Source organism: Ictalurus punctatus, chromosome 12 (assembly GCF_001660625.3).
Source record: "Ictalurus punctatus breed USDA103 chromosome 12, Coco_2.0, whole genome shotgun sequence".
Taxonomy (NCBI): Eukaryota; Metazoa; Chordata; class Actinopteri; order Siluriformes; family Ictaluridae; genus Ictalurus; species Ictalurus punctatus.
In genome coordinates, this window is record NC_030427.2 from 21,418,148 (window position 1) to 21,445,771 (window position 27,624).

Consider the following 27,624-nt stretch of genomic DNA (forward strand, 5'->3'; position numbering starts at 1 on the left):
AAATAGATACACTAAATAAAAATAGATGAAGCAATAATATAGAAGAGTTCAGTATAACGAATAAGCTTATTTGAATAGACGTGTTTTAATCTGAGATTTGAACTGTGAAATAGAGTTGACGAATATGCAGTGGGAGTGAGTTCCAGAGCTTGGGTGCAGAGCAACCGAAAGCTCTGGCACCCATAGTGCAGAGTTAAAAGCTGGAACAGTGAGTAGAGAAGCTGAGGAGGATTGTAGAGAATGGGCAGGGGTATAAGGATGAAGTAGATCTGAGAGGTCGGAGGGAACCAGATTATGAATGGCTTTGAATGTGAGAAGTAGCATTTTATAGTGAACTCATTGTTGGACAGGAAGCCAGTGGAGCTGAATAAGGGAGGGTGTGATATGGTCAGTGGTCTTTGTGTGATTGTAATTGTTGCAGTGAGTTTTGAATCATTTGGAGCCGCTGGAGAAGTTTATCAGATATGCCAAAAAGGGTGGCATTACAGTAGTCAATACAGGATGTTACCAGAGCATGAATAAGTACTTGAGTGCTGTGATATGAGAGGGAAAGGCAGACTCTAACAATATTGCGAAGGTGGAAGAAGGCAGTATATGAGATGTTATGGGAGCCATAGCAAAGTGATGGGGAAAACAGTTAATATGTTAATGTAACTGGATTTGGCTCATTCAAATGACAAGCTGGAGCCTGGTAAAAACACTCTGCCACTAGTACTGTACCTGGACAGGTCTTTGGTACAAAAACAGATTTTTGCCAGAGCAGGGCATGACCAAACCTCCTCAGCAGGCATGACCAAACCTCCAAAGCATGTCCATATAATGAAAGCTGTATGGCTAGAGCTGCAAGATTTTCAGGAAACTCTAAAGGAGTTATAGGTACTGACAAACATGGTGATGTTTAACATCAAACAACAAGGGAGCACAAAATTATATGCGAGGTTGAGGTGGGTGAACAAGCTCTGGAAGTGAGATATTGCTCATCTTCTGTTTGTAACAGCTACCTACCTACCTGATCAACGCAACCACAGAGCAGATGCACTGTCTTGCAATAAACCTCTTCCAAGAGATTTGAACAGGTCAAATTTGCAACACCTATAGAAGTGTGGAAGTTGATCTGTGTGCAAACAGACAGACAACTCATTATCCAAAGTGGTTCATGCACAGGCCAATGACAGAGGCTTTAGGCCAGGATGCGTTGGCGTATGATTGGCCAGATCCGCACAATTAATGAGATATGTAGCCATCAATCTGTATTTCACTTCTTATTTTGATTTCAGAATAATATAACATAATAAAACAGTCCAATACTCCCACTTTTCCACAGAGTCAATTTGAAACAAAACCAGTAGGTCAGATCTCCTTAAGGAGCTCTTCATGAGTTTTGCAAATTGTGGTACTGAGATTAATATTACTTAAAATGGCATTCAACCAAATCTCATTTCGTAAAAGTCCCTTATGGGTGTTTTTTATTTTTTTTTTATTTTTTTTTTTAAGTAGTTGCATACATAAAATGCAGCATTTAACTTGTGCTGCAAGTTTTTAATTCAATACTTTGTCATTAGTTTTATGTACACATACAAATGGATTGCATTTTGTTCTGTTTAACTCCCTGAAAGTAAAAATAATTAATTATACAGTTGATGTGACATGATAATATTATTTTTAAAATGTAATTTAATATTGGTCCTAATTTTGTGGCTGTTTTAAATGATAAATTATGGAGCTGGTTTACAAGTCCTGGAGACCAGGTCAGCAATTAGAGTCCTCATATATGAAGAAGATGGAAGGGCAATGTGGATAGTGTCATTTCAGTCCAAAGTCATCTGCAATATGCAGAGAGCTATGTTGGCACATCATTATCATTATGATGACACAGTGATGGCAGCCAATTTATACGAAACATGTATTAATTTATTAATTTATTGTTTTTGGTTTTGATTACTACAGTGCATTTCAATCCCTAATAAAAGAATCAAACACTTCTTCTTCATTATTATTATTATTATTATTATTATTATTATTATTATTATTATTATTGCAGCATTCAGTGAATATATATATATATATATATATATATATATATATATATATATATATATATATATATATATATATATATATATATTCAGCAACAACAAAAAAAGAAACATCCCTTTTTCAGGATACTATTTTAAAGATAATTTTGTAAAATCTAAATAAGCTTTACAGATCTTTATTGGAAAGGGTTTAAACAATGTTTTTCATGCTTTTTCAATGAACCATAAACAATTATTGCACATGCACCTGTGAAACAGTCCTTAACAGACTAAGAGTTTATAGGCAGTAGGCAATTAAGGTCACAGTTACAATAATGTAGGACACTAAAGAGACCTTTCTATTGACTCTGAAAAACACCAGAAGAAAGATGCCTAGGGTGCCTGCTCACCTGTGTGAACATATCATAGGCCTGATGCAGGGAGGTATGAGGACTGCAGATGTGGCCAGAGCAATAAACTGCAATGTCTGTAATGTAAGATGCCTAAGACAGTGCTACAGAGAGACAAGAAGGACAGCTGATCGTCCTTGCCGTGGAAAAATTATATGATAGAGAACTTGCAAATGCCTTGGTGGAAGAGTGGAGTAACATCTAACAGCAAGAACTGACAAATCTGGTGCAGTCCATGAGGATGAGATGCACTGTAGTACTTAAAGCAGCTGGTGGCCACCAAATACTGACTGTTACTTTTGATACTGACCCCACTTTGTTCAGATACCATTTCTATTTGGCAAATGTCTGTGAAACTTGTTAAATTTATGTCTTAATTGTTGAATGTTTTTATACAAATATTTACTCATGTTAAGAAATTTGCTGGAAATAAAAGCAGTTGAATGTGAGAGGACGTTTCTTTTTTTGCTGAGTATATATTATATGGCATGGTTGTAGAGGTTTGGAGTGGGCTACATTTTAAATGAAACCAATCAAATGATTTTTGTGGAAAAGAAATGCATGAATGGTAAACTAAATGACACTTGGGTTAGAGGTGAGATAAATTTAGAGGCAACCAATTTAACAGTATGTGCTGGAGTTTAGTGGTCCATATACAACAGCGCAGTAAAGACAGGTGTCATCACCTTGTGCTATCCTTATCCTAAATAGAGAACAATATCAGTCCCTTGAGTGATTCTCATCCTCAATGTAGAACAGTATCAGAATTTTATGCAAACTTTATCCTCTGTAAAGAACAGTATGAGAGCTTGAGTGATTACTGTACTCACTAGGTATCAGTAAAGTCCTCAATAAAGAATATGTACTATTAATGAGTGCTGTTTCTTACTGTCTCATGAGCTTCATTATAAGGACCCTACCTCATTTTGAATTTGATATAAAGCCTCCACTTCAGCTCAAACCAAGCAATCACAAAATTAAGGGGGAAGCAGAGAAGATTGTTTACTGCTGCACTGCCACTTTTGTCAGCTTTTATGCTTAGAAAACCAGATTACACACTAAAGGAAGTGAATTAAAATGACTGACTCAACATTTTAGGGGGCTACAAGTCTTGCTTCTTTCACATGGGTCCCCAACACAAGTGGAGTCAATTGTGTGGCACATGAATAATAATAGTAAATAAGAGTGAGATATTAATCACCAGCTAATGAGTTAAATCCAGCCTAAATACAGCTCTCTCCCCCAGCAGCTTCACCAAGTGCTGTCAATTGTAAGTGAGTAGAAAGTGTATTTATTCCAAGCACTACTACACAAGCAATCAATTATATAATAATTAGTATTCCAAAAGCACCAAGGAGGAATTATGTATGTACGTATTATATGAGCTCTCTCACCTGGTACTCACTGGGCCAGAAAGTGCTAACTGCCAGTTCTACCTGGTGCCACTGGTAGCCTTGCGATCCAGAAATGTTCCAAACTGTGTTTCCATGTGGTCCACCATTCACCTGCACATAGACACTGAGCCTGCCTGGACTGTGGCCATCACGGCTATACAAGAAGTAGCTGAACTGCACACAGTGGGTGTCATTTTCACTTAGAGTGTGCAGCAACAGTTGAGCTTGCTGGCCTGCACTGTGCTGAGATGAATTCACCAACATATAGGAACCTGCAGAGAAAAAGAGAAACAGAATGACTTTTTTTATTGAATAACCCCATTACTCTTAACCCCTTTTCCATATAAAAAGACATCATGAATAAATGCACATAGTTTAAGTATTAGCCTGGTTGTTCTTCTATTACGCTCAAAGACATCTCATTATAACAGGCACCTAAAACACCTTCCTCTACTGACACCTTATTGATGTCTTGCAGTCTGTGGTTCATTTCCATATACATACATAATTATCAGATATTCATTCATCTTCAGCAACTGCTTTATCATTGTCAAGGTCATAGTGGATCCAGAACTATCCCGCAAACACTGGGCATGAGATGGGAATACACTGTGGATGTGATGCCAGTCCATTGCAGGAAATTACGTACACACTCATTATTGTCCTTTATTTAACCAGGTTAAAAATTTCTGAGATTAAAAATCTCTTTTCCAGAAGTGACCTGGCCAAGATGAGCAGCAATGGAAGTTCTCACAATTACAGTTACAAAACATCACAATATCAATACACAATTAAAAACATTTGCACTTTGATTCTTCATTTAACAGCTCACAAAGCAAAAAATTACAAGTGTTCATGGACACCTAAGTCTGCATATTCAAATCAATTTGTAAAGAGTTTCCTAATTCAATTCGTACAAATGGAACTTCTAGGGTATACAAGTTCTGTGAACGCAAAGAATATACCCCAGCAATTTTCTGTTGAGTAAAGGAGCAAAGATATGAAGGTAACAGACCCAAAATAGAGTTGTAAATAAACAGACACCAATGCTTAAGTCTGCGTATCAATAGACCAACATACTCTATTATACAGCTCACATTGATGAGTTCTCAAATTACAATTTGTTATAACCTGAGAGCAACATGATAAAGAGTGTCTAAGGAACACAGAAGTTTGGTAGGCGCCAATTTATACAAAACATTTCCATAATCAAGAACTGGCATGAAGGTGGCAGAAACTAATCTATTGTTTGCCTCAAATGAAAAACATCCTTTGTTTCTAGTTCTTAGTTGATTTACATGAGATTTAAAAGATAGAGATTCATCAAGTATAAAACCAAGATATTTTTATTCTGTCACAACATCTATTTCAGTACCCTATAAGGTGTTAACTGATAAGAGATTTGCAGCTTGTTTCTTTGATCTTGAAAATAACATTACTTTAGTTTTTTTAGCATTCGAGGTCAAATTTAAGCAAGAACGCCTTTGTTGCACAACATCGAAACCAGACTGCAGTGATGACACAGCTTGATGTAATTTGGGTGCACTGCAATAAATTACTGTGTCGTCAGCATTCAAATTAAAACTAGCATTCCTAATATTAAAATCAAGCTGATTAATATAGTTAATAAAAAGTGGAGGCCACAAAACAGATCCCTGAGGAACACCCCTCATCATCTGTAAAGGTGCAGATGAGTGACGATCCATTCACACACATTGTGTTCTGTCCACTAAATAATCTTCAAACCAGGATACAGTGTCATTAGACAATCCTATTAATTTGAGTCTAGAATTCAATATACTGGAATCAACAGTATCAAATTCCTTAGATAAATCAATAAAAAGTGATGCACAGTGATGTCCTTTATCAAGTGCCTCAATAATGTCATTTAGGACCTTAATTGCAGCTGTAGTTGTGCTATGTTTTTTTTTTTTTTTTCCTGATACCTGACTGATTGTTTGATAAAATATTACGTTCAGTTAAATGTGAAGACAACTGTTCACTAATAAGAGTTTTGAAAACCTTTGTCAAAGTACAGAATTTAGAAATCGGCCTGCAGTTATCCATGTATGTAGGATCTCCTCCTTTTAATAATGGGATAACAAAAGCAGAATTCCAAATTTTTGGAACTTCATTTAAACACAGTGATAGATTAAAAATATATGTTAAAGGAGCAGCGATATGCAGCTAATTTTAAGAATAGTGGTTCTAATTGATCAGGACTGTGACTTATTTATATCCAATAATTTAAGAGCTTTTTGAACCTGACAAATAGTAAACTGTTTAAAACTGAAGTTAAGGTCCAATAAGCATCTTCCTCTATAATCCATATCGTTGTTAATTTCTAGAGTTTTCGATGCTGAAATCCAGCAGCAACAAAGTGCTTATTAAAACAATCAAGCATCTCTCTTCTATCCAGGATTTTATGGAATTATCCATTAAGTATTAATTAAGGGAAGCTCTGCAGCCTTTTTGCCCCTGAAATAGAGTCAATATTTCCCCAAAATTTCATAGTCTTGTTTAAGTTGGAAGTAAAAAAAAATAAAATAAAAAAAAAGTTATCACTTTTAGCTCTCCTAGTCATCACTGTGCATCTATTATGTAGTTGTCTAAAACAAAGCCAAAGATCAGAGCCTCACTTTAGCCCAAGCAACATCACTCTCATGAATCAAATTTGATAACATACTGTAGGTGAAAACCAAGGATTGTCAGGACCCTTTACATGGTATTTTTTGCGAGGAGCATGTCTATTTATAATAGTTGTCAGCCCTTCGTAAAAATACTTCCTGGCACACTCTATATCGGGAATCAACAAAGTATTCTTCCAATCGAACTGAACAAGGTCATGAACAAAACCTTGTTCACTAAATTGAGACATACACCGCCTGTTAATAATATGAGGTCACTAATATCATGTGATCACTAAATGATCACTACTATCATGTGCATAGACAGATGCTACTGAATATCTATGAGGTACTGTCATAGCACAGCAAACCAATGACTACATTTCCCATACTGCATGGCGGCCTACAAACATGTCTGCCGTGGACTGCAATTCTCAGAACACTCACGCGCACACACACAGAACACTCACACCCATTCAAATCACACACACCTGTATACAATGTCACACACATTCACAACCTCAGTATATAAAAGACTGTTCTAACACTATGACTTTGCAAAGTATTACATGAGTTTTCCGTATACCAAGCGTTTGTTACCGGCTCGTGTGTTATTGTTTAGATCTTGTTCTCGCCCTCATTCTTGATTCTGGTTTTGCCTCGTTTATGCCTGTTTGCCAATCGCCTGAGCCACTGCCTGATTTTGACCTACGCTATTGTCTGATGATTTGGATTTGTCTGCCTTCCTCTCTTTAAATAAAAGCTCTTATCTGCACTTCCGTCCATCCTAACGTCCATTACGTTTATTTCGTTACAGGAACATTTGTAAAAATAAGATCAAGAAGTGATGATTCATCTGGCTTTTTTAGGTTTAATCTAGTACATGTATTTACTAGTTGCTGAATATTAAAAGCATCACAAAACAACTTAATCTCAACAGATAAAGGCTGCAGCCAATTCCAATTAAAATCTCCAATTAATACTATTTCCTTAACATTCAAGATTGATAAAATATCCATAAAAGATGAAAGGGATTCATTTGTTGCTGATGAGGGTCTATAACAACCTACTACAGTAAAGGCCAGAGTCTTTGAAAAGACTACATCAACTGCCAGGAGTTCAAATTGTATAGATAATGATTTAGATAGCAACAATTTACCTCATATATTTTTTTTTATATAAATCGCTAACCCATACCTCCTCTTTTTAATCGATCAGTTCTAAATATTTTATACCCTTCAATATTAATAGCACTGTCTAAAACTGAATTATTTCCCACACTTCTTCACACCCAAGGTGTCAATCATCAAGAATCATCAATCCACCTACATGCATGATATTGGGGGATAGGAGGAAACCAGAAACACTGGAGAACACACGTGTAAACACAGGGAGAAATTATGAGATAGATGTATCTGTTATGTTTACATTATGTAAGTTATGCAGTATATAGAATGGTGTAAAAATACAGTGTATCCTATAGTACTGTTTGAGACTTCTGGATGTCTGGACTATTTGTTTCGTCTGGGTCTCAAACAATACATTCAACAGATTGTATAATATAGTAGGCAATTAATCAAAAAACACTGCTTGTATTGTAATAAACATTTAAATGTAGTTTCCTTTTTGATAACTCAAATCAATTATATATATATATATAAAAAATTCTTCTTCTAAGCACACTATTACCCAAGAGACTAGATGAAAACACAATGCAGCACACACATAGTAAAATCTCTTTGCTGCATTCAGGCAACCTTTCCAAGATAAATGGAGAAGGCAAAACTACACTGTCTTACATAAGTACACTTTCATAATAAATTGAAAATGTATAGCTAAGGCACATATTCAGTCAATTCCTGTATAGAAAAAGGTATCATAGTGAGACACTACTGTATCACATCGACTATTTCCCTTTATGTCATAGCATAAAGTATTAAACTGTTTGTTAAAAGGTCTTTCCCAGTAAAACACTATGCCAAAACTGATAGAAATTCCAGAAATGATGAGGAAGATGGTGATTGAAACACATCAGTCAGGGAAGGGTTACAAAGCTATTTCAAAGGCTCTGGGACTCCAAATAAACCACAGTGAGAGCCATTATCTCCAAATAGAAAAACTCGGTACAGTACTGAACCTTCCCAGAAGTGGCCGACCTTCCAAAATTCCTCCAAGAGCACAGCAACTACTCATCCAGGAAGTCATAAAAGAGCCAAGGACAACATCAAAGGGACTACAGGCCTCTCTAGCATCAATAAAGGTCACTGTTCAGGACTCCACCATCAGAAAGACACTGCGCAAAAATGGCATCCATGGAAGAGTGGCGTGGTGAAAACCACTGCTAACCCAGAAATACATTAAGGCTCATCTGAATTTTGCCAAAACACACCTTGATGCTCCTCAAACCTTTGGGGATAATGTTCTGTGGTTTAATGAGGTTGATGAGGGGTCCAGTTACATCTGGCATAAACCAAACACCAAATTCCAGTCAAGCATGGTGGAGGTAGTTCGATGACATGGGGATGGTTTGCTGCTTTAAGGCCTGGGCAATTTGCAATAATTGAGGGAAACGTGAATTCTGCTCTCTACCAGAAAATACTAAAGAAAAATGTCCGTCCTTCAGTCTGTAAGTTGAAATTCAAGCGCAACTAGATTATGCAGCAAGGTTGCAGTTATTGCTGCTAAAGGTGGGACAATTAGTTTTTCTCATTGGTGATAGGTGTTGGATAATTTGTTTTGCTTCAATAAAAAAAAAAAACTGTATTGTGTGTTTAATCAGGTTGCATTTGTTTTATGTTGTATTTTGTTTGAAGATCTAGAACTATTTAGTATGAGATATACACAAAAACGGAGGAAATAAGGACTGTACATTGTCCTTAACCACTACTTGACAATTAGCATACCTAATAATCTCTCTCTCTCTCTCTCTCTCTCTCTCTTGCTCTCTCTCTCCCTAACTGCCTGATCCACCCTGATGCCCTACTTCTCGTTGGAGTTCCCATCACCTCAAAACCATTTGCTGCTGCTGAGGACGGCCCCACATGGACAGCCTAAAGATTCATGAGATTACTGTGGATGGTACTGCTTAAACACCATGAAGATGGCTGTGGACTGCAATTGATATGAACAGTTTTTCTATGATAGCTTTAGGACTGTCATTGCCATAATAGTTTTACACTCTTCAAAAGTCTCCATCAGTGAACAGACGATTACTTCAACAAAATAGACTTCATGTTAAAACTATAATGAATTTCCTGGTTACACAATTGGACTTTCTGACCATGTAGTACACAGTTTGCTTACCCAGCCCCTTGTATAGTGAATTGCGAAGTTGCTTTTACCTTAAGTTCACATTGAAGAAAAGGCATTCCATATTGGCCTCTTTACCTGTCTGGTAAATTAATTCAATTACCCGTCTGTTCATGGCTCTGAACAGCATTTTAAAACATATTTTAACCTAGATATAACATTGCTGACATTACACCAAAGGCTTTTTTCTGTTTATCCGACTCCATTTTCTGCACAAACCAGAACTGCAAGTCATGACATAACCAGAATGTCTAATTTTATTTAACCACAGGTCTTAACCATGGAGAACACAACACTGGTGAAATATCACAGTGTAAATCAGGCTTAAGAATCTTTATCATTACTTCGTAGACGTATAAGTGCAAAGTTTTTGAAAAATACTTTGAATTAGAGAAATGACTCATCCTCCTCCTCAGGGCTCCTCAACTACAACAGCAACAGTAGAAAAGAGAAAAGCTGCCAGCCCCCTCCAGAGCCCTGCTCTATGGCTTTACTGAAGTAGGTAGGCAATGTTAAAATCACTTCTCCCAACACCATCTACAACTTATACGTGGACACCTGCCTCTAGACTTAAATCACTGATTTCTTCCAGGCCACGTATGACCTGATTCATCCAATTCTCACAACTTCCCTACAGCATAAGTGAGTTGGATTATTAAACAATGTCTCTTCTTCAATACTGAAACATTCATGAGTGTCATTTCAGATTACAGATCCTTCATTTGTTGCTCATGAGTCTATTCCTTTTAGGCTTGGCATACTATTGTCACACTTGCATTGTACAACATTCCCATGCCAGATTTTCTCCACGTCAAAATTTCTCTGTAGTTGGACAAATAAATTAATACCTGACTCATTTCCAACAAAAACAAGGAGAACTGAAGCTGAAGCCCAATTTTGTTCTGTCAAAAATTAATAATAAATAAATCACATCACAATTCTTTTCTTGACCTCTGCATCAATGGACATTGTGACTCCAAAACGGTCAATCTGTCTTTAATTTATTTATTCATTTTCATATGGTTCATTTACATGTGATTCATCTACATGTGATATATTTACATGTGATTCATTTACATGTGATTCATTTTCATGAGATTCATATTCAAGTGATACATTTTCATGTGATTCATTTACGTATGATTCATTTACATGTGATTGATATTCATGTGATTCATTTACATATGATTCATTTACATGTGATTCATTTACTAATTTGCTTCTCTTTAAATCCAGTTTTAGGTCTTTCCAGATTATTACTTGCTACACTGTATGAGATAACCTCAGTAAAATTGCCTGAATTCTATAATATAATTTGTTCACCATGTTATGTTTAAATCCTCTAAAAACAGATTCGCAATTAAATAACATTACATCCTTCAAAGCATTGGCATGTTCTGCTTACTCTCACAATCCTCCAAAATGATCAATCTAATGTAATGTAAAAAAAAAAAAAAAAAAAAAATATTGCCTGTCCAGCTAATTGGCATCCATAATTCTCCTATAGATCTAAGTTCCCACAACCTTATCATATGCTATTAAAGGATGTTTGTGAATCAGTTGAAAAATTGACAGTAACATATGAATTCAGTTTATAGTTATATCATTTCACACACACACACACACACACACACACACACACACACACACACACACACAAAAAAAATAGTAGTTGTGCATTACATTATACCTGTGCTATTTCATTCCACTAGAAAGGCATTTATGCATTATTTTTATTTTTTAGACTTTACATGATAGTGATGAAGGTCCCAGATTCCTTAAAAGCCCAAAGTCCCTGTCTTTAGAAGCAGATACAGTATTGCCGTTAGGGAACTGATTGGCTCCAAGTACCAAGGAATCGCTTTAAATGACAAACTAGTCCATTTTAAACTATTTACCAAAAGAATGTATACAATTTACACAGTAAAACAACAATGCTTGGTGCACACCTAAATATTAGCTGATGGTTTGTGTGATATTTTCAGCAAATCCAATTTCCAAAATAGGGTTAGCATCAAACAAGTTTAATCTATAATCAAATTTGAAATTTATTTTGGTTTACCATCTTGTATTCTAGTAGTAATAAAATGTATCTTTCCATTCCTTTCATAGCTCTCTTCACAAATGCAATGTACTTTTGACAGAACATCTTAATTCATCTTAATTATGTTTCCTTAACTTTATGAGCCTGAATTTTCTAAATAATAATAATAATAATAATAATAATAATAATAATAATAATAAAAACAACTACAATCTAATGTCACATTACAGTGCAAGTAGAATCTGGGCTTCACAACATTAGGCCTAGCGTGACCAATAACAACAACTGGAAAATTGCATTTCAATTCATTTCTGTTACATCTTATCTCACTGCACTAATAGTTGTTTTAGACACCTTGACCCATTGATACTTTACACGCCAGGTTCATTTCCCTTAATATCCACAAACCCACATTCTCTAATTAGCTCATCCAGCCCCATCGCAAACTTCAGGTTTCTATTCAACGTCAAGTGTGTACTATAATTCCAGTCAATGTATAACCACTACATGGATATTGCCATATTGTTGCAGAATGCACCTTAGCCTCAGGCATTCTCACCCACAAGTCATCATTATTAAGTGCATACACATCCACAGACAATAAGCCTACCCTTATCCATTTAAGAAATCAATTCTGCTCTAACTCAATTCCATATAGACTGGCTATCCCCAGTCTCCTAAACCTCTTAAAGCTTGCCCCTGTCACCTCTGGGTTGTTCATTAGGGTTTTTTTGTAAAGCTTTTTTATGATGTCCATTGTATCTGCAACCTGCATTATCTTCTCCTGCCACTTCTGCTGCTATGGCAATGCATCGAGTGTCATCACCTGTTCAATAACTACACTTTCTTCTGGAGAAACCTGGGGCTAATCAAGACTGACCCCCTGCACTGTTCTGCCATTTTGTATCCTCCTCACTCCTATCTCTTCATCGATATCTGGGACATGTTCACTAGTACCTTCACGTTCTTTTCGTTCTCTAGCGGATTCAGATTACCTCTTTATTCGGAACTACTATAACTTCCCTCTTCACTTTAGCATTTCCAGGTTCCACCTCCTCATTAACATATGCTGTGTGTAGACAGATTATATATTTAAACCTGATATATCTGATGCAAAAAGGTCCATGTACTTGTATATTACATATACAGTCATGTGAAAAATACGTACACCCCATGGAAATTGTTACCTTTTTTTGACATATTTGCGCAAGCAAACATTTGATGCTCTTTGAAACCTATTAATAAAGTTAATACACTCTACACATTGCTTTGCTGCCTCAGGGACTGGACAGCTTGTATTCATTGATTCAACTATGTTTTCTGCATCATATCAAAGAGTGCTTGAAAATAACGAGAGGTCATATGTCCGACAGTTAAAGTTGAACTGAAAGTGGAACTTTCAACAGGACAATGATCCTAAGCACACCAGCAAATCCACCAAGGAATGGCTCAAAAATAATACATGGAGGGTTACTGAATGGCCTAGTCAAAGCCCAGATTTGAATCCCACTGAAAAGTTGTGAGGGGATTTGAAACCCGGCAGTGAAGTAAGCCCTCAAACATCTTTCAACTGAAAGAATATTGAATGGAAGAGTGATCACAAATTCTAGGAAGCCTGGTGGACAAGTTATTTCTGCTAAAGGGAGCAATAATAGCTTCTGAGGCCAAGGATGTACTTACTTTTTCCACAGAAGAATATCACATCTGTTGATATTTCTGTTGAATACATGATTGAAAAAGCTGATTTTCCTTGTGGTTTTGTTCAAGTATATCAACTTTATTAATAGGCAGTGTTTCAAAGATTATCAAATGTTTGCTTGTCTAAAGATGTCAAAAAAGTCAACAATTTCAATGGGGTGTACTTATTTTTTCTAATGACTGTAGTATACGGTATATGGCTTTCCTACATGACAAATTCTGAACAATATGTCCATAATGGACTCCTTCCACAACCTATCAATGGAAAAATATTGTGTTTTAGTGCTGGGGTTTTGTGATTTTGCTAATGCTGCTATCAATGTTATGATCGATATCTTCACTGGGGAAAAACTGTGGAGACTGTGGTGAGGATAAAACACTTCACTTAATGTTTATCTGTTATCAATTAATCCATTACCAAGAAGGAAACAGCAAAACGGAAACAGAGAAAGAGTCAAACAATAGCTACATCTTTAGACAATGTTCTTTTTAAACTAGACTCACAGGCAGAATCAGAGGTCAAAAATCTCAAAAGTCAACTTGAACCTCCAGGTCTTTAAGTACACTTGGACAAGATAAAACTTTTTTCTCTTGACAGGTTCTGTAATGATCTAAAAAGTTTTATCCTCTCATCTAAAACTCTATACTGTCATGCCATGATGTGAGATAGAGAGATGAAAGTGAATGCCAACTTTTCCAGAGCAGATTCTAGTAGCTCAACTAATTCATAATTTATATGTAACTTATATATACAGTATTTTATGCATTATTTATACTAACACTGTTGAAGTCAGAATCTGATCTGGGTTACAAGGTGTTGATTAATTTTCTATTATAACAGCACTGACAACAGTGCCAACAGTAATACAAACAATTTCTTTATGTTAATGTTAAGCCTTCTGTAAGGAGATGTTTATTTAACATTTATGGAAGGACTCTCGAGTGTCAGAACTTTGTAACAGAAAGTATGTTCAGGACAGAGGAATTTGCGCTTTCTGCTTTCTCTGTAACATGACAAGCTGAATTTTCAAGACAGAGAAAATAATAGAAACAATCTATTTAGGTGTGATATTAGCCTGATGTGAAACATCACACCACCCTGTCATTGATTATTTTCATATAACAGCACATCCTGTCATGTTTTATTCCTTACATAACGAAGAATTTAGAAATTGCAGATAGCACACAGTTTCAGGACAAACATGGTTGAGTTGACGCATATAAGGGTATCTTATGGCTATGATAAGTGTATTCTGGGGCAAAGGACCTTTAACTTTTGGAATCTGGGCCAGAAATGTCACAAATGCAAGCAGCAACAAAGTGAGCCAAATGAAAGCGTGAGTCACAATCAGAAAGTACAAAATATGCATGACTAGAAAATATTTTATATAATCAAGAAGTGTCACAGATTAAGTTTAGCTCTGAGCAAGAAGTAATTGCTCCAAAAAACCCATCTACAATGTTAATTATTTAATATGAAATAGGAGAAAAATTAAATGACTGGTACAAAAATAGATGTCCAATAAACTTGTGCTACTGTGAGTAAACACAGTCAGTGGTTTTAAAGACCACAAAATACTTTCAGAAATCTGTACTGTGACATGATTTATCACAACAATTATATAATATTTTAATATCACCCAGCCAACTGGATTAACTGGATTGTTCTTTCTCTTATTATTTTTAGATGTTTACCAATATTATTCTTAGCATAAACACTGCCTGGAAAAATGGAAACCTGTAACATAATAACATATATTCAGCTACTTAGCTAGTTAAGTGCATTAATACAGACTAACAAGTATGTATGAAATGAAGGCATATATATGAATTTTCAGAAAGATGAGGACTGTACTGTAGCCACGGCCCTTATCCTTTTCTGATTAAGTTTCTCATGTAGCACAGAAAAAAGTGTTCCTAAGAAAAAAGTCACCAAAACATTGGTGACTGTTTCAGCTATGAAAAGCAATGTTGTCTCCTCACATTGTAAGTAAAAATAAGATTGGGACCTAAAGAGTGTCATTCTTTTTTTTCTCAAAATACTCAAACATGAGTCGATATGTTGTTACAGCAGGACAGTTATATATATGACAGGCAAAAGTCTGAGAGCACTGGTGAAAACGCTTCTGTTCGGCGTCCTTTTTCAATTTAACACAAAGGTTTTCATTACAAATGATATTATCAGTAACAACTTGAGTAAAAAGTAGAATCTTAGAAATATCTACATGAGTATTTGATATGTCCACTTTTTTGCTTTAATGACAGTGTGCACTCGAGCTGGCATGGACTCCACATTTTGTATATTGCTATATATTTGTATATTGATATTGTCTTTAGAGCTGCAACTAATCAATAAAATCGATAATAATCGCTTATGAAAATTGTTGTCATAAATCTCATTATCGATTAGTTGGTTTGCGCACGGTACATTTACTCATTACATTACTTCTTTAGTAAATACTAAAGTTGTGTCCCAAATGACGTACTTTGCACTTGCACTTACACTATGCACTCCGCTGTCTAGTGCAGTGTTTCTCAACCAGGGGACCCCTAGTGATCAGTGGTGTAATTGCAGGGGGTCTGTAGGAAAGTTTTTAAAATGTTTAAATAAGTGAAATATATATATATATATATATATATATATATATATATATATATATATATATATATATATATATATATATATATATATTTCACTGATATCACAAAAATGATTTATCACAACAATTATATAATATTTTAATATCACCCAGCCAACTGGATTAACTGGATTGTTCTTTCTCTTATTATTTTTAGATGTTTACCAATATTATTCTTAGCATAAACACTGCCTGGAAAAATGGAATCCTGTAACATAATAACATATATTCAGCTACTTAGCTAGTTAAGTGCATTAATACAGACTAACAAGTATGTATGAAATGAAGGCATATATATATATATATATATATATATATATATATATATATATATATATATATATATATATATATATATATATATATATATATAATGTTAAATGTATCAAAACATATTCAAATGAGATGTTTTAAAATTAATCAATTTATGTTATTTGCAAATATCACATTAGCTGAGCTGATGATACTATATTGATGGATTTATTTTAAATTTATGTACAAATGAAATGATTTTTTGCAAAAACCTGTGAGTTGTAGACGAGTTCAAGTGTTGCATTGATGGATAAAATAAAGAAAGGATAATTCAGAGATAATTCTAATTAAATGTCACACCAACAATAAAATGTAAAAAATTAAATCTTGAAATGTTTTGATTCAATTTTAATGTTAATATTATTCAGGTTAAATATTAATAAAATAAAGCAACATACGTAGAAATGACTGTTTAATATATAGCCTATAATTGCTGTGGAGTGAGGGGGTCCTTGTGAATTGTTCGAAATATGCTAGGGGTCCGAAGCTCACAAAAGGTTGAGAACCACTGGTCTAGTGTATGAATTTTAGAAAGGTAATATAGTCTCAAATAGAACACATTAGTTTTTTACTAACCTAAAAGTTTGCCCCCACGAAATTAATCGATAAAATAATCGCTCAACTAATCAATTATGAAAATAATCGTTAGTTGCAGCCCTAATTGTCTTATAGACTTGTACTTTGACCAATTTATGAAGTCGTAAATAGAAAGCTCTTTTTGTCTTATCTGTTGCCCCATGTCGCACCAATGTGTAGTGTGTCTATAATGCTCCATGACCGCTAATGCAAAGATGGACATGTTAAAAAATTATTGTCTTTTACTTGACAAATGCCAGCTTCCAGAGTTCTGATTTTATACAAAGCTGGCTGTAAAACTGCTGGATGACAGTGTTGTGTGCTGTGTGGGTACCTTGGTATAAAAAAAAGGTGGAATGGGTGCAGCGATGACAGCTACAGTCCTCGCTCATTAATCACATTGGCACAGTTATTAAATTTCTAATGTCTGCCAGGACAGTAATTGGGCACACACACACTAACACACACAAGCTCTGGTCCAACTCTTGCTGACCTTTTCCTCTGTCTTAGTGGCAGATATAGTGATTAAGATCCCCCATCTGTCTTATGAAGCTTAACTGTTACTCCCTCAGTCTAACCTTGTCTCTTTTCCATTTTCCATACTCCTCTTTTTTTTCCTCAACACACAGTTATGTCATCCAGCTTCCCATGAGTGACTTCACCATCTCTCCTTCTTACTCTCTATAGCTTGAAAATAAGCGAAAAATCAGTAACAACAGATTTGATGGGTGCTGCCTTACAAGTACAAACATGCAACACAAATCCAACCTACTAAACTATTCACTAACTCTATTAAATGTCAAGTTTAAAAAAATGCTACATGCATTCGATGTGTATCTTTCTTCTGTGACTTGCCAGACTGAGTGTCATAACAAGTACTACATTTAACCTGAAATTCATGACATATGCTTTTATAGAGAATTAACCAATGTAAAATCCAAGCTGTTGCTGCTACTTACAGTTATTTGCTTGCTCAGATATCTACTGCATTCTCAGCTTTTTTCTAATCAGATGTGCACATGTGCTTTAAGCAGGCAAAGATTCCACTAGTCAGGAAACAAGATTACATATATGGGAGGCATATAGCAATAAGGTGGGTATAAAAAGAAAAGCACATGGCAGATGTCTTGACATTTCATCTGCAAAACAGTACAGGTGTTCATTTAGAAGTTAATTAGACTCAGGAGGAAACTTTCTTTGTCAGCATATACAGTTGTAATCAAAATTATTCAGGTCCCATTGTAAATCATGTTTATTATCAAATTTACAGACTTTCAGCTATTTGCAATGAACAAATCAAACAAAAACAACTGAAATAGTTCAACACAACGAATGCTTTAAGTGGTTTCCCAAAATTAAACTGATTCAACTTTCTTTTTCTGCTCTGTCCAGGTATTTAATATATTTTCTACCCCTAGCCAGTTCAGGTATTTCATGTGTTCCAGCTCAAGCAGACCTGGTGCAACTAATGAAGCCCTTGATTAGTTGTATCAGGTGTGCTTGAGAAAACACCTGTTTTGCATATTTGTGCTGTTGTGAGGGATTCTATTCAGGGGGTTGAATAATTTTGAGACTGGAGAAATCATTATAAGTTGCATTTTAAGTTGAATTTTGGGAAACCACTTTAAGCATACATTGTATTGAACTATTTAAATTGCTTATGTTTGATTTGTTCACGGCATGACTAGAAAGTCTGTACATTTTGACAGGGGAGGGGGGGGGTGCAGGTTGAAAAATTTTAATTGCAACTGTACAGTAACTGGAATAACAGCAAGATCTTAGTATTATAAAGGTTGTATCTGGGTGAAGAGCTTTTTTTTTTTTTTAGATATGGTACTTCAGTTTCTCACATTCCAGCAAGCAAAACTTTAAAGTACTGAAATTTATATTTACTGCACAGCAATATCTACACTTTAAGGTTACTTCAGAGGTGCATTATGGAAATTTCGAGACATTTATAAAGTAGATTTTTGGACACTGGCCAAATGCAAAGAAAAGCTTATTATTCTGTAAGCTCAAACACTGTTTGGTTTTATTACGTTCTAGTAATATGTTTCTTATTATCTCCTTCTCTCATTAAATAAATAATAAATGGTATAACTCAGTAGAGAAAGGCATTTTGGGCATATTAAGACCATATTATATTCATACTGTATATGCTTTTCAATACGTTTTTTTTTGTTTTTGTTTTTTGTTTTTTTTTTCTCTCAATGTATTCTCTAAGATCTAGAATACAATATATTTCACTGTTAAAATGAAGACAGGATATTTTCTGTGCAGCCACACAAATATTACAAGTTTGCTAGACCTTCAGTCCCTCTTACAGTCAGAATTTCCAATTACTAAGCACATGACATGTATCTAGCTAATATGAGTAATGTTTAATCCTAAAAGTTATCTCCACTGTGCTTACAAATTTCTTCATACATTGTAAAACCAGCGAGTACAGTAGACATGTACTGTACCTGTTTTGTACACTTTTATTATTCTCATTTATGTAGAACATCTAAAGATAAAAGTTATTTTCTCCTCTTGCTTGTCATACTGAGACTTCAAGTCTGTTCTGTTCTGTCAGGGTGTAAATAGAGGGTGAATGTTGATTGAACAAGGCTGCTTATGTTGTGTTTATCAAGTGTTTAACCTAAATGATGATTCTAAAACCCTGTTTATCTGTGATTTTGGAGATAGAGAACTTTTAATTAAAAATAAAGAGAATAAAGTATGCCCAAATTATGAAGTTTATCTTGTTAACTTACGTTTTTACCAAATTGCAAATAATTTACATACTATTTAATACCAAGGTCACAATAGGTGGTAAAAAGTGACAGATCAAGGGCAAAATGATATACTCGCTGACCTCTAAGAAATCACCTGATACTGTTTGCAGTTGCAAACAAGTCAAAACAAATGTACCGAAATGTAAATATCACTGAGCAGACACGTAAATGCCATTAATGAGTGTGTACTTCTGTTTTCTAGAAAATACAGAACACAAGGTTATTATGCCTCTGTCTGTGTTAATGCACCAAAATGGTGGCTTCCCATTACAAAACAAATTGCACCAAAATGGCCAAGAGGACAGGCAAACACCATCAGAACCATGTGCTTGTATTTTGTAGAAACTAGAAAATATGTGTTACTAGTGATAATATTGTGTAGAACCAGGAGGAAGTCACAGATTACACTTAATTCTGAGCACTGGTATTATATTGATAATGTAGTGTTTGAATTAATCCAAACCTCCATGGTACATAATCGGACTGAAAGATTGATGAGATAGTATGCCTCTTATTAGGCCTGTGTGTTATGTTTCACATGGCTAAAGAAGTAGCAGGATACTAGATAATTATTCACAAAATGTGTTTACAAACTTTAGTGACATTCTGAAAGATAGTCCTAGTGTAAAATGACTCAATACATTTCCCCTCCCTGCCACTAGAGGTTGCACTCACCAGACTACTTGCATGACTCCATTTATTGCCTTGCTTTTAAACTATTTAAGCAGCTAATGGACATTTGTTCATTTCGAAGTATTGCCAATCCCTGTGCAGTTTAATCTTGTTATTGTCTTTACATTCTTTGTACCCTTGCTCTGTTTATTATACCTGTCTTTAAATTAGTATTATTGAGTATGATTATTTGTGTTTTGACCCCTTCCTGCCTTATCACTGTGGAAATTTTGATTGTTGCAATTCTTTTTTTGTGATCAGTTGTTTTTTATTGGTTCATGAACCATGTTTAATATTCCTGTTGTGCCATAAAGGAGTCTGTAGGTGCCATTTGTTGTCGTAATCTAATAGTTTCTCCACTGCTCTGAAAGTGCTGATGGTGCATGTCACAATAGGGCCAAAAGATTGTTTGCAATGCTTCAAAGAAAGTCCAGAAAAAAAATCTAATTGGTCTGACAATTGCTTCTTCTATTTCTTTACAAGGTGTGGAAACCAAAGACTCAAACCATGTCTTGGCAGTTCGTAGTTGAAATACATTGTGATATAACTCAAAATTAGGAAGAGAGAGACTTCCCTCCATTTTAGCACGTTGGGGCGTAGCCAATTTGAACTTGGGTTGTTTTCCATTCCAATTCACTGATTACATGTAGCAAATGGCATATATAGTCTGCAGCTAAATGATGTGGAATAAAGCCAGATTGGTCGCTATTAATTAATTTACAGATGTGTTTTTCAAGACATAGGGCTAAAACCCTGGAGTATATTTTTGAATCTGAATGTATTAATGAAATTGTTCTAAAATTTTAACATTTTGTATGGTCTTTGTCTTTTTTTGGTATTAAAGAAATTAGAGCTGTATTCATTTGTTTTTCAAAATTTCCCTTAAGAATTGCTGTATTTATCGTGGCGTGCATAATTGGTCCTAGTAGGTCCCAAAAATGTAGGATTAAATCTGGTGGGATCCCATCTAGACCAGGTACGTCCCCCCTTCTTTACCATTTTAAATGCTGTACACAGTTCTTCAAGAGTTATAGGTTGGCTCATTTGCTCGGATTCACTTATCATTAATTGTGGTGGATCTATGTCGTGTCAAAATTTATGACACTCAACCATGTACGTGCTGTCCTCTGGCTGATAAAGATCTTTAAAATGATCTGTGAAGGTGTTAAGTAATTTCTCTAGGATTGGTTACTGGGCTTTTTGTAGGAGAATGAATTGTGTTGATAATAGCCCTGGATTCACTTCGTCTAAGTTGTAATGCCAGTAACTTGCTAGGTCTTGGACCATTATAGTAATAATTCTGCCAAACTCTATGTATAATAAATTCAGCTTTTCTTCAAAGCAGATCATTTAGCTTGGACCTGGAGCTCTCCAGTGCATTTTCAACAGATCTTTTCTATTTCCTTTGAGTATTTCTCTATCTTTTGGGAGAGAATTATCAGTTAGTCCTGTGTCAATCTCATATCGATTGACATCTGTGAAGTTCAGCTGCTATCTTGCCCGTGAAATGTCCGCGATCTGAAGCCTGAACTCTTCTGCTTCTTGTGGTGAAGAGAAAGACAGATTCTCACCATTGTGCGTAACATGCAGAGTGGCTGGGTAAATAAGAAAGGACTGCTCGCAGCTCCTTCCATATTTTTTATTTTTGCGAAATGTAGGCACTGTAGTCAGCAAAAAACTTCAAACATTTCTCGCCATCCAGGATTGGTCCCCTCTTGCTCACCTCTCTGGCCCCATCTAAAATAGACCATCTAAGCCTGATGGTCTTGATATCTCAGCATTTTGAAAATCATAGTGCAACCCATCTCCAGAGATCTTTGATGACCATAGATGCGATGGGCTTGCTCGATCTCTATCAGCCTGTTTGAAAGCGAGGGGATCCACCTTGGAAGCATTTCTTGGAGAAAGCATATCGCGTCACCTCCCTCTCGGTTCAGTGCAAGACCCACAATCCAAATGTTATTGCGTCTTTCTCGATCCTCAAGTTCTGCCATCTTTGCTTGGAGCTTTGACACATCTGATTTGCAGCCGACTATGTCTTGTTTCAGGCCTCTCATCTCACGTTGGGCATTATCCACTTTATCGATAAGTCTGTGCACAATGGACGTTTATGATTGAAACTCCACAGTCTGCATGCATTGTGTCATGTCTTTCATGACACTGCAACTTCTTCTAACGTGTCTTGTTGCTTCTTTAATGCCAGTGAAATGGCGTCCGCCATGTCTTCGGTGTGAGTTGAAAATTTTGTGGGAGAGTATACAGATTTCTTGTTTGTGTTCATCTTGTTGAAAGGTATATTTAGAATGTGTAGTTTGATGTTTTGTCTGTTAAAAATTAATAAATGAGCGAGCATGTCAGGAGCTCCATTACATACGAAGCGTCGATTGCTGCAATTCTTATTAAATCTCTTGCAAATGGATCCTCACTCTGCTTCTGAGTCTCCAATGTTACACGTAGATGGGCCAGTACACTGTATACTGTTGACCGACAACCAAAATTTTATTTAAATATTATCAACATAAAGAGATATAAACATCGTATAATTAAAACATACAGTCCCCTCCGAAAGTATTGGGAACGGCAAGGCCGTTTTTGTTATATTATATTTTGTTATATTTGTTATTTTGTTATATTGTTTTAGCTATACATTGAAAACATTTGGGTTTGAGATCAAAAGATGAATATGAGATGACACATCAACATTTCAGCCTTCATTTCCTCATATTCACATCTAGATATGTTAAACAACTTAGAACCTTTTGTTTGAACCCAGTCATATTTTAAAGTGATCAAAAATATTGTCTGATATTCACTTCCTGAAGAGGCTGCAGTAAAAGCCTGGAAAAGAAAAATGCAACAGTTTAGTGATGTCAGTGGGTCATCAAGTCAGCTTGATGCAGTTATTGCAAACAAGGAACATACAACCAAATATTAAGTGTTATTATTTTAATTTACTTTAAGTCTATCTGTTCCATTACTTTTGCTCACCTAAAAATTGGGTGGCATGTTTTATGTTGTTTTATGTTGTTAATTCACTAGATGTAAATATCAAAATGAAAGCTGAAATTCTGATCTATTGTCTAATCTTTTGATCTCAACCCCAAATGTCGTCAGTGTATAGCAAAAAAAAAAAAAGAAAAAAGAAAAAAAAAAAAAAGGCTTTGCCATTCTAATACTTTCAGAAGGGACTGTAGAAAGCAAACCTCGATCTGCAGGTTATTCTTGATACAATGAAGATAGATGACAGCAATAAAATAATATTGTGTGAGGGAATCTGGTTGATGGGCTACCCAGCCAATCGACCATAAACTATAACTGTGTCTGTGTGGGGCAAATGAATGAAAAATAGGCCATTGAGTCAATTAAAATAACAGCCTAGCCTGTCAACAACATGACCACAGAAACAAATTGCAACAGCTTGTAAAATCCTTTTCTGCTCTCTAATCTATTACCAGGGCAAGGGAATTGAAAACAAAACAATGCAAAAAACTCAACTCACCTATCAGGAACGAGGTCACAGCTAAATTAGATTTTAATCTTTAACTGCAAGTTGTCATCTATTTATCAATTGTTGCTAAACCAGCTAGCTTTGCTTCAGTGTTGAGTGAGGATAATTTATTTCTTATAGAAAGAAGACATGGCACCCCAAAATATTTACTCATAAATATAGCCAAGAAGAGAGATTAAAGCAAATAACAAAGCATGCAGATAGAACAATCAGTTATGATCAGTGACTGGTCATTGGGAACATCAGCTTGTGCAAGCGCAAATCAGCCAGCCTTGATGCACTAGTTCTGAGTTGACTGAACCTGCTCTCTAAACTCGTACAACCAGCAACTATGACGTGAGCTTGAGAGCCATATGAAGAGCTGGACAGTCATTAACATTTGCTCAGCATTAACATTTTGCAGAGTTGTTTTTGTGATTGTTGCAGCCAAAAATGCTTGATTTTGCTGCAGCTTGTTTCAAAATTTGTAATGCAATTTGCAGAGATTTTTGTGCCTTTCTTTTGTGGAAAACTACTTTGCATGAAATTGTTTTGCACGGTCTTTCACAGTGATGTGGGTAAATGAGACCTTTTTGTTGTACTCATGTTCAATGCACATGAATCGAAGAGGGCTTCAGCTGAATTCGCACTGTGATGACATCACATTGCGCACTGTGATGATGTCACTTTGAATGCAAAATCGCTAAATCCAGGAGGGACTGGCTAAAGTAGTCAAAAAAGTCAAATGTAGCAACAAAGTTGCTAAGCTGTTTAGTTAGTTTTACTTTTGAGTGTATCCCTAAAAAGCTGTTAGCCATGTAGTGAAAGACTGAGAAGTTAAATATTCCTAATCCTGTATCAACGTATCACTGACCATTTGACTTAAAGTATATTTAGGTGGATGAATGATGTTAGCTGTCATTTTCAAAGCACTAGCATGCAGAATATAAAAACAGGGCAGTGGTCTGATTAATAGAGGAGCAGGTTCTTTATCAGTACTAGAATAATGAAAGCTACAGCTGTCTCCTACAAAAACCAATAGCTGTACAATAGCATAGCATTCAAATGTTTGGAACTCAGACACAGTCTCAATATTTTGTTAAAAATCTCTTCTGTTAGATCCAGATCTGGGGGTTCATGGGAAAAGAGAGTTTTGGGATGTTTTCATGCTGTTGCAGATGGTGTGGTTCTGGTGCCAAATCCGACAAATGATTTTACTCATGTTTGTTCTGAACACTGATTTAACTTATTTAGATGAAAAAGAGTTAAAAAAAAAAAAGGAAAAGAAAAAAAAGTGTGGTTTTCAGGTGTCTCCTGGATTATCAGCTAAAGTGTAGACATTGGCACCTCTGGGTGCACATTTATTGCCTCTCACAAAGGGAATTCTTATGACATTGACCTATTTACAGTGTGAATTCCACATCATTGGAGAAATAGCTCCTTATAAAGATCTACAGACATTTGAGTACTTAAGTATTTAAGAAATGCTTAATTTTCTGTGGCATCACATAACGCTGGTTATGTTCTATAACGTATTTGTATGCGGATACCACACACAAGCCTTATTCCCTTAGCCCTGAGATGGCCTGATTATGATTCACAGATACAGCTAGCAGAATATCTCTGGTCATCCATCTTACTATCAGTATAATATTCTTAATTGAGGTTTATTTTAAATACAAAAATATCATGAACATTGCAGAATTCACACTTCCTTCCATCAAGTGGCTAGAAATAGATAATGCTGACGAGCCATGAGCCAAGAGCTCAGCCTCCTGGAGGAGCTGAATACACTTTTCAGAAAGTAGAAATTTTACTACTTTCATCCCATCTACCTCTGACACTCAGGGCTGGACGGTATACCTTATTTTAAGGTATGCCAGTACTGATTCACATAAAGGTATGCATTTTTATGGTATGCATACCTTTTTGAATGGTATTTTTCTTTTACATTTTAACAATTGTTCATTGCAATTCAGCAAATGAATTTGTGACATACTGTATACTTATTATGATATACTGTATATAATTTCATATCCCAATGGGGTGGCAATTGATAGAACAAATCAGCATTATGTTACAGCAACAAATAAGTTTATTCTGGGTGGATAACTCCAGTAGTACTGAACTGGTATAACAGTATTATATTTGCATTGTTATGACAGTATTTATTTATTTTTTAACCAAGATAATGGGGGGGGGGGAAAGAACACTTTCAATGATCTTGTATTAGATATCAAAACACATACAGTAGATATCATGCACCTGTAAATATTCACATTGAGAAACATTGAGATGCGCATAATGTTGTTTTTGTTAATATTACAATCAAACTTGTAAGTTGTTGTGGTTCAATTTGGCCATTAAAGTCTTGTTGTTGTTTTTTTCAAGTAAATTGTTCTTCCCATATTGATCACAATTAACAGGTCCATGTGTGTTTAACATTGACATTTCACTACTTTACTACTTATTTTAAGCTATTAAAAACTGTCAAGTTAAGGACAAAGCAAGAGTGCATAGTGAACAAGACATGAAGTAAAAATGAGACAGACAGGAGGTAAAAGCTGGAAAACAGAATGAAACTAAACCTAATCAACTGTGTACAGAGGTCTGTTTGACATTACAACCTCAAACACAACATGATTTTACAATGTTTTGGTTCAGTCTCTTACTCTCATACAGTATTTATTACTACCTAAACCATATCTGCCACTGAACGTGATAGCCTTCACCCTCCGAAGATGGGAACTGTCAAATGATAGAAGAAAATTCACTGGAATTGGCCAAAATTACTTTTTCCCCCAAACAATTTTTAGTCAAAAAAGAATTGTTGTCTGTGGTCATACAGCCCAGCCATACATATACAGGCATAGATTCATCACTCCTTTGGCTCTTGTTCAAATGGGATATTATAGAAGAAGAAAGGAAAGGTGCTCCTTTCTTGATATGACTTGTGAGGGATGTTGCATTACTATTTTGTGATGGAATATATAAATATACTTTAACATCTGTAACATGAATCTAAACTGAGAATAGAAATATCATATTAGACAAAAAAATAAAAAATAAATAAAACTGAATTCATAAGCATAACAATCACACTATAAGTATGACACAACATAAATGTATGACTTTTTTATAATGATGTTCTAATTTCCTTCATTAAAAGTTCAGAAAGAGATCAGACTAATTAAAAACAATAAAAAGAAGTCATTAGCTTAAGTTTGAGACAAGTCTCAGCGAGATCCATCAAAAGTTCAGCATCATGGGATGGGGTACCATTTAATAACTATAGTTAATTACAATTATCATCATCATTTATATACCACGTTCTTGTTCAAATCCAAAATCTTTACACAGAAAAGATGATAAGCTTGGACGTATTGGTTATAAGTAATGTAAAATCATAAAATCTACAGTCAGATAACTATTACTGTAAAATAAATAAATAAATAACGAAACAAAATACCCAGCATCTACGAATCAGATTAAGCAAGCGTGTCTTGAACACTCCTCCACAGTTTAGGGCTGGAATATGTGAAACATCTCCCTGAGCTGTGAGTGATGCTCAAGTTTAATAGTACAATAACTACAGTATATACTCTATATAGTTACTGCAATATGGTTGAGCATGAGGTAGGTGCACTGTCTGACTGGCCTTATC

The 27,624-nt window shown here is 35.3% G+C and overlaps 1 protein-coding gene across 5 annotated transcripts in view; it reads right to left on the bottom strand.

Moving 5' to 3' along the window:
• The window catches only part of ptprua (protein tyrosine phosphatase receptor type Ua), a 297,952-nt gene that overhangs the window by 157,138 nt on the left and 113,190 nt on the right, over window positions 1-27,624 (bottom strand). For all 5 annotated transcript variants that reach the window (XM_017480742.3, XM_047159179.2, XM_017480743.3 and 2 more), the window contains exon 3: window positions 3,820-4,091. In XM_017480742.3, the coding sequence (XP_017336231.3) occupies window positions 3,820-4,091 (272 nt within the window). The remainder of the gene's footprint in view (window positions 1-3,819; window positions 4,092-27,624) is intronic.